We start from the raw sequence: 8,267 nt of genomic DNA on the forward strand, positions 1-8,267 counted from the left end.
TAAAAAAATCTAAATAAACAATTTTTTTTTTACAAATAATCAGGAGCCCCAGCTTTTAAAAAAAAATATAAATCAAATGAAATATATTTATATTTATAACTTTTTGAGGTGCAATAATGTTTGATTTCATAACATATATGCAGGAGGATCACTGGTGAGCTAGCCAATCAATCTGCAGGAAAAGCTAGTGATTGGCTGATTAGATATCAATTTTGTGATTGGGTGATTATCATGCCTTAGAAGTTTCTAGGGGTTCCGGACTCTATATAAGGCCGAGCATTCGGGCGCATTGATATTGATATATGATAGATGACATGGAGGGTACAGGGGGCTTGTGGAATATGGGGCCGCTGGACACAGAGAGCCAGGTAACTAGACTCTCCTTCCGCTTTCTAAAAGAAGTCTAGTGTTACCCCCTTTTTGCATTAACCCGTTGAATACACCCCTCTCAAAAAGCAGGGCTTATGGGTGATTGTAACCGAAGATAAATATTAACCTAGAGTAGCGAGCATTGTGGTACATAAATTGTTAAGTACCCGCACTGGGTTCGCATTTTTTGTGCTAAAATTACTTTTAATGCTGTTGGGGATTTTGTTTGTTTTTAATGTAACTATTGGGAGGGGCATGTTAACCCTTTGCCTTCGAACACTTAGTTTGGGAAGAGAATGCTGTAATTACGTCATGGCAGCTTCTGACACCTGCTGTCTGCAAATAATCCGAATGAATGCTTTCGTTCTTGGTGTATTGAAACCACTATTCAAGTATTTGGTCACCTGCTCACCAAATGATTATACCTCCAAACTGCCCCCTCTTTTGGCCCAAAGCCCCCCCATCTCTCTGTTACCCCAGCATGCTTGATGTGTATGAACATCCCAGTGTTCTGCGGCCCTGGCAGTTCCAATAATGTGTTTAAAAACATTATAAATGTGTAAATAAAATGCATGTAACAATGACAGTCACATAAACAAGTCTTGTAGAGCCACACCCCTAACACACCCTCTGGAACAAAGGTGGCCTTCTTTGGCCATTTAATATTTGTGGCGGGATGAATTTTATGAAGTTACCGTGATGTTTTTTGGTGCATGAGCACATTATATACACCAGTGATGGAGGAGTGAGACAGGAGGGTAGGAAGAGACTCCCACCTTGGGAATTAAGAAAAGTAACAGACAGGGAGAAATGGAAGAGTGTGAGAAAAAGGAGTGATGGTAAGAACGTGAAGAGATAAATTGAGATATATGTAGGGCTGCAACTAACGATTATTTTAATAATCGATTAGTTGGCCGATTATTTTTTCGATTAATCGGATAAAAAAAAACAATATGCAAATTTTTTGTTTATTTAAAATAATTTAATGAACTGGATGTTAAAAAACAACTTAAAATTTACATTTACATTCTTATTTTGTTATGATGTAATAAAAAAACAATATTTTCAAAGTACAAAAACCCAAACACAATATTTATGAAACAAAATAACCCCAAACATTCTGAAAAGAGGTGGACTATTACTGTTCAAGAAACTTTGCACCCGGCACTTTGCACCCAGCCCTGGCACTTTGCACCCGGCACTTTGCCCCAGCCCTGGCACTTTGCACCCGGCACTTTGCCCCAGCCCTGGCACTTTGCACCCGGCACTTTGCACCCAGCCCTGGCACTTTGCACCCAGCCCTGGCACTTTGCACCCAGCCCTGGCACTTTGCACCCAGCCCTGGCACTTTGCACCCAGAACTTTGCACCCAGCCCTGGCACTTTGCACCCAGCCCTGGCACTTTGCACCCAGCCCTGGCACTTTGCACTGTGCCCCTGCACCCAGTCTCCAACTCTGCCCTGCACCCAGCCCTGCCCCCACATTCTGCCCTGCCCCCACACTCACACCCTGCACCCACTCTGCTCTGCACCCACACTCACACTCTGCCCTGCACCCAGTCTCCAGCTCTGCCCTGCACCCCCACCCCCACTCTGCCCTGCACCCAGTCTCCTGCCCTGCCCCCACACTCACACCCTGCCCTGCATCCCCACCCTGCCCTGCACTCAGTCTCCTACACTGGCCTGCCCCCCCCCACCCCCACTCTGCCCTGCCCCCCCCACTCTGCCCTGCATCCCCTGAAGCCCCACCCCCACCCCCGCGAATCGCTCTGTGCGAACGGAGCCACTCACACAGAGCGAACCGCAACTAAAAGAAGGCGCGTGTAGCGGAAGCGGGGAACGCTCGCGGAGGTAAGTAAAAGGAGCCGAGTGCTCCAACAATGAATCGATCACTCGATTAATCGATAACGGAAATCGTCGACAACGATTTCCGTTATCCATTATCGATTTTATCGATTCGTTGTTTCAGCCCTAGACCTAATACAGGTTTAAGTGTTTCTGAACGCACCCATAGTTAACTGAATCATATCTGCTAGCAGAGTGGCCTATTCTAGCAGGCAAGAATCCACCATCTAGTAGCCATGCCCACTCCAGCCATCTCAACCTCCTGTGCAGAAATTTTTTTTTTTATTTTTTTTTTAATTTATTCCTCCTGCCCAAATCTGTAAAACTGCTACGTGGATTAGCCGCCATACCTTTTCTCAACATTATAGATTTGACTACCTGGCCAGAGAGGATTCTGCTTTTGGCCGAAAGATTTTGGAATCCGGTCTTTGATTTCCATTTCCCTCCCGTTTTTGTTCTTTGCTGAATCTCTGTAGTGTTTCACCAGGGACTGCGGGGAAATGGTAAATTCTACTTACCGAGAGCTGCTGATCCCTGGTGACGCGCTCTCAGTCCCCCTTTTTTTTTCCCTATGAATAATTTCTTCTTTTGCATCAAGGTGGCTTCCTGAGGTGGTCTTCGTTGTTCGCTCAGGGTCACTAGGTGGGGGGGGTCCCCTATCTCGGGTACAGAGTAGTCTATCTTTACTGTCACCAGGGATCAGCAGGGAAAAGGAGCTCTCAGTAAGTAGCACTTACTGTTTTTCTGTTCTGTAGCTATTGTATGCAACATTAACCCATTCATGACCTACATGATGGACATTTGGATTAAAAGGTGGTTTTGCTTTGGTTAAACCACCTTTTCCTATTTCCAGCCATGTAAGTGGTATAAAAAGGATGCATAGGCATAAAGTGTTCTTTTATTGCAGGTGTGGATAAATGGAATAAATGATGAAAATAAAGTTGCCCTAGTGACATGGGTAAAGGAGACCAAGACTAACCTAGTACAAATAAATGGGCAGCGGATATATGGTGGCCCTCCTCCAGGTAATGTCTCATTCTGCTTGCGCTTGCTTGGCTGCGTCGATGTCCTGTATTACCACTAATGTTCAAGATGGCTTCCGTCTTATTGTGTGGGAGGGAGAAGAAAGTTCACATTTTAAAGGACCTGTGTAGGTCACGGACACGCCTATTATAGAAAAATCATATTAAAGTCAGGGCCGGCCCAAGGCAAAATGCCGCCTGGGGCGAATTTTAAAATGCCGCCCCCCCCCCCCTTTTTTTTACCCTTCCTCTCCCTCTGTCCCTGCTGCCCCCCCCCCCCATATTATCTACCCCCCCCCCCTTGTACTTGCCTTTCAGCAGTCCTGCGGCGAATCTCCCTGTTCAGTCTCGGTGCCGGCTTGTAATGCTGAGCGCCGGAAACCTTCCGGCACTCAGCATTACAAGCCGGCACCGAGACCGAACAGGAAGACTTGCCGCAGAGGAGAGAGAGAGGGGCGCCGAGCGGGTGCTGACAGCTTGGTAAGCGAAAACCACTCGGCGCCCCTTTCTCTCTTTCGCTTTAGAAAGAAAGTTAAAAAAAAAAAAAAAAAAAAAAAGGGCTTGGGGCGGCAAAGTGCCGCCTGGCGCGGCTGCCCCACTCGGCTCCATTGTCGGGCCGGCCCTGATTAAAGTTATCAGAAGTTAAATATTCACTTTTCTATTGTAAGCTTGCAAGCGGAGCCCTCTCCCCATAATGTATCGGTTTTAGTCTGTCGGTTCTAGTCTTGTCACACCCCTTGGATATGTATTGTACGAAGCGCTGTATAAATTGCTGGTGCTTTATAAATAGATAAAAATAAAAAAGCACCTCACCTGACCTAGAAGTTATATTTCTGCTGCCCTCCTCTGTGGTCTGACACTTCTTACAGCCGATTGCTTGTTTGAAGCAGTCAGTCAGTGGTAGGAAAGCGTTCGTGTTGGAAGTGCTTTCCATTGCATGTGTACCAGGGTTTGTACATACACTGCCCTCAGCGTCCCCGTAACCAGTGCTGGAGCTGACTGGAGGAGAGTATATCAGGGGCAGGGTGATGTGATTGGCTGAACACCATACATTACATTACTAGGCATTTAACTGGGGGTCAGGGGAAAGCGGCAAAGGCACATGAGGGCATTGTGCAGCATTTAAAGGGACCACACAGCTATCCTATAAATTGCATACAATGGCTGGATTGTCACTCTAATCGTAGATGGCTAATGTGTTTACAGGAAAGGGCTACATGCGTGATACATGGGATCCTTGCATGATCCTGGGAGCAGACACTTGGTTACCTTTATTCTAGTTTCTCATTTAAGAACAGACATCTGTCTGGTCCATGTATGTGCAACTACATCATACAGATACATTTACTAATTTAGACTTTATGAAATTTAGGTATGAAATTAGCGTATCAGTTGCTTTGATACCTGGCACTTAAAGGGTTAAGTGTCCTGTTCCCAATTAACAAATTTCTCAGTGTGACAGTCTGTCTATACCATCCTTTTGTCTGTCTGTCTCTCTCCCTATCCTATGCGATAGGCTATTTAATATGTGCCGTGTACATTGTTGGCGCAGTCTAAAAAAAAAAACAAACAATGTTATGTAATGGAGAACAAATTACAGAATTTAATTACAGTAGAATCGTATGATCCAGACCCAGAAACCAATAAATGGTATCATTTTAACTATACTTTTCTCCTGTTTTCTCAACGGCTAACACGGTACAAAACCTTTTTATCATTTTAATATGGAAGATACCAGAAAGTACCGCACAGCAATGAAGCTTATGAATTCCCTAAAGAAACTTGCACAACTGGACAGTGACATCTTCTTCCTCAGGCATTAATGAAGCTTATTGTACTATCTGTGAAATGGTGAGGTTGGCTTGAAACATCTTTAGATATATTGGTGACACCCGATTCTTCTACATGGTATGTTATAACGCTATCTGATAAATGATGTAGTCTTTTGCTAGGTTTTTTTTTTTTTTTTTTCTCGGCAGGCTGGGTCGGGCATGCCCCGGGAAGTGGGTCAGAGGTTTTTATTGGCAAAATACCACAAGATCTCTATGAAGACCAGCTAATACCATTGTTTCAACGTGTTGGCAAGCTATACGACTTTAGATTAATGATGACCTTTAGTGGCCTCAATCGGGGTTTTGCTTATGCCCGCTATGTAAGTAAGAGATATGCATTTTCTGCCATTTCTGCATTAAATGGCTTTGAAATTAAGAGTGGCTGCAGGATCTTTGTCTGCAGAAGTACAGAAAAGTGTGAGATCACGCTAGATGGTCTCTCATGTCTTCTGGATAAAGTCAAACTTTTGAGCGCCTTACGTGAGATGACTTTTGGCGTGGAAGAGGTACTTCTGCACCCGAGCCTGACCAAAAAAGATGAAACAATGGCGATAGTAAAGTACAACTCGCACAGAGCAGCCGCTCTAGCTAAAAAGAGCCTAAGTGAAGGTATGTTGCATACATGGCGTTCTTCTATGTAGAAGCTGTATATTTGTGTATTTTGCACCAGTAAAGCCCACTTGAACGGAATGAGTCTTGTATCTCCATAGAGCGTATGACACTTCGCTTAGTGAGCCATGTGGAGGGACCAATGGGATGCTTGGAGTGTAGCTATATGCAATATTCACCCCCAATATGTTAGCTTAAGGACGCATTGCCTTTATGTGCTGGATAGACCTCTTGCTTGTTTCATTACAGCATCTCCTTTTCCCCCAGAAAAATGGGCATTCATTATTGATTAGACCAGTTTAGTTCTGCCTAAAAGTGTTTTTTTGTTTGTTTTTTCCCCCGCTCAGGATCTCAGCTTCTTGGTGGGCACTCTTTGACTGTGGACTGGCTGAAGTCTGATATAAAACAGAAGTTGGAATCCCCTAGACCTACGCAGTTTATGCTCGGTTCTCCCTTGTATGAGCTGTGGAATTCTGAGAGCTCTGCTACAAACAGCCTGAACAGGCTCTGCCAAAAGTGGCGTCTTGGCCAGCCCCTGTTTCTGATAAAGTTTCTGAGTATGAGTTCATGTGGATGGCAGCGGTTTTGGTACCGTGTAGTGATTCCAAACTACAGCATTCCTTTTACTGGCTACGCTTGGTTAATTGGGGAAAATCTTATACCAACTGAAAAACATGAGAAGGCCAAAGAGGTGGTGGCGCTCAATATCTTGGCGAAACTAGGTAAGCTTGTGGTTAAGCCTTCTTCCCCAGCCAATAGACGGCTCCAAAAATATCTTGACCCTTTCCCCCTATAGGGTCAGATTATTTCCATGTTATAATTGTAGGAACATTAAGTCTGTATCGCGCTTGTGAACATATGGTTTGTAGAACATGGATTAGGCCATGGTGAACTATGTACGATGGAGTGGAACAAACATAAAATTACACCCCAGCCATAATTCTCACTCCACCCTTTACAATTGGTCATTAATGTTCCTTACCTGTTCTACAAACACCCCTTCACTGGTTACAAGCAAAATTCATAACTTGTGTGGAAAGTTCTTCACGGTGGTTCCTTTACCTAAATCTTGCTTACCTCCCAAGTATACTACCTGGGCTGATAGAAGGAGAACATGTGCCAGTTGCTGGATGTCCAAACTGAGATGTGGAAATCTGAATAACTTTTAAAGGGCAACTACAGCCCTTAATGAGAACTTTAATAGTTGTCACATTATCACAAACTGTTCCACAGGAATTTTAGGTTATTAAAAAGTGACAAAGTAGCTCCTGTTACCCCACTAACCTACTAGAAGGTCACTAGAAAAATAAATCTAGTCTTGTATAATATCTAAATGTAATATATAACTAGTATAATGTCTGCTAGTAAAGATTTGATCTTTTTTTTTTTTCTTGGTGGTGCAATATTTTTAATTTGACTTGCAGATGCAGGGATGACATCTTGCTTCGCACCAGTTGGCTTCTTTGGTAGAGAAGGTGAACCTGGGCCTAAGATGCATTGCTGGGTAAGCTTTTTTTTTTTTTTTTTTTTAACCAATGAATATATCCAGTGTTTAAGTTTCTAATATTTGGTACACTTGCCTATTTCTGAATATCAGTCTCATATGATTCTTTTGGACATGGCCGAAGTGTAAACTAACATACATAAACACTAGTATAGTAGAAAGTCCAAAAGTGTCCCATGTGCAGCTTTCGCACAGAAGAATGCAAATTGTGTGTAGCTTCTGATAACACGCTTCATTCATCTTGCCATCAAGTTTCACAAGATTCCCTGTGCCTTTAGAGCTCGCGCATCCCCCCCCCCCCCAAAAAAAGAAACCAGTGAGCCGCCACCATGCTTCACAGCGGGGATGTTATTGTTTTTGCTATAGGCCTTGTTGACCTCTCTCCGAACATAGCGCTTATGGTTGTGACCATAAAGCTTTTGGTCTCGTCACTGAAAATAAGTGTGCTGGAACATGACGCATGTCAGTGTTTTAGGGCATATTGTAAGTGGGTTTTTGTGGATTTGGCACACATTAAAGTCGTCTTTCTGGCAACTCGACCATGCAGCTCATTTTTGTTCGTGTCCTCGTATACTATTATCATGACACATTAGGCTGTGAAAAGGGCGCCAGCGATGTTTTGTATGCACATTAGATGTGGCTGTTACCTCCTGTAGATGATAGTACTGTTTAAGTAAAATGCTGCTTCAGCTCTCAAACTGCTTGCTTCAAGTATTCCTTCAAGAAAACCATTGCTTACCCTTACATTTTCATGATGCACCCTGGCGACTGTACCACTTAATAAACATTTTTTGTTTTCCAGGTCAACTAGATGGCATACCCATATCTATGAAGAGTTTCTTCAGGTTTTAACTTGCATTTTAAAGCACAACTTTTAATGTTTTTGAAGCATTATGTGGGATTTTCATATTTGACTTTTTATATATTCGGTTTTGTTCTCGCTTTAATTTTGTACACTTCAACGGTCTAAATATATAATTATAGGCAGATTGTGAGGGGCAACTAAAATAACACTTCAGTTAATGTTGGTGGAAAAAACTGTACTCGAGGGGGGATAGTGCCCTGATAAACAGTTCACCTGTTGCTC

At 43.4% G+C, this 8,267-nt stretch overlaps 1 protein-coding gene across 1 annotated transcript; it reads left to right on the forward strand.

The window, feature by feature from the left end:
• Positions 1-314: 314 nt before the first annotated feature.
• On the forward strand, positions 315-6,398 carry LOC149287378 (dead end protein homolog 1-like; the record flags this gene model as incomplete). The annotated part of the gene is made up of 4 exons (XM_089493052.1): positions 315-368; positions 3,121-3,238; positions 5,215-5,676; positions 6,024-6,398. Coding segments are annotated over exons 1-4 (1,009 nt in total), but the record flags the coding sequence as incomplete, so codon positions are not given.
• Between the last annotated feature and the right edge of the window lie 1,869 nt (positions 6,399-8,267).

The sequence above is a fragment of the Sceloporus occidentalis genome, unplaced genomic scaffold (genome assembly GCF_023333645.1).
Source record: "Sceloporus occidentalis isolate IW3139 unplaced genomic scaffold, rSceOcc1.0.p SCAF_62, whole genome shotgun sequence".
Taxonomy (NCBI): domain Eukaryota; kingdom Metazoa; phylum Chordata; class Lepidosauria; order Squamata; family Phrynosomatidae; genus Sceloporus; species Sceloporus occidentalis.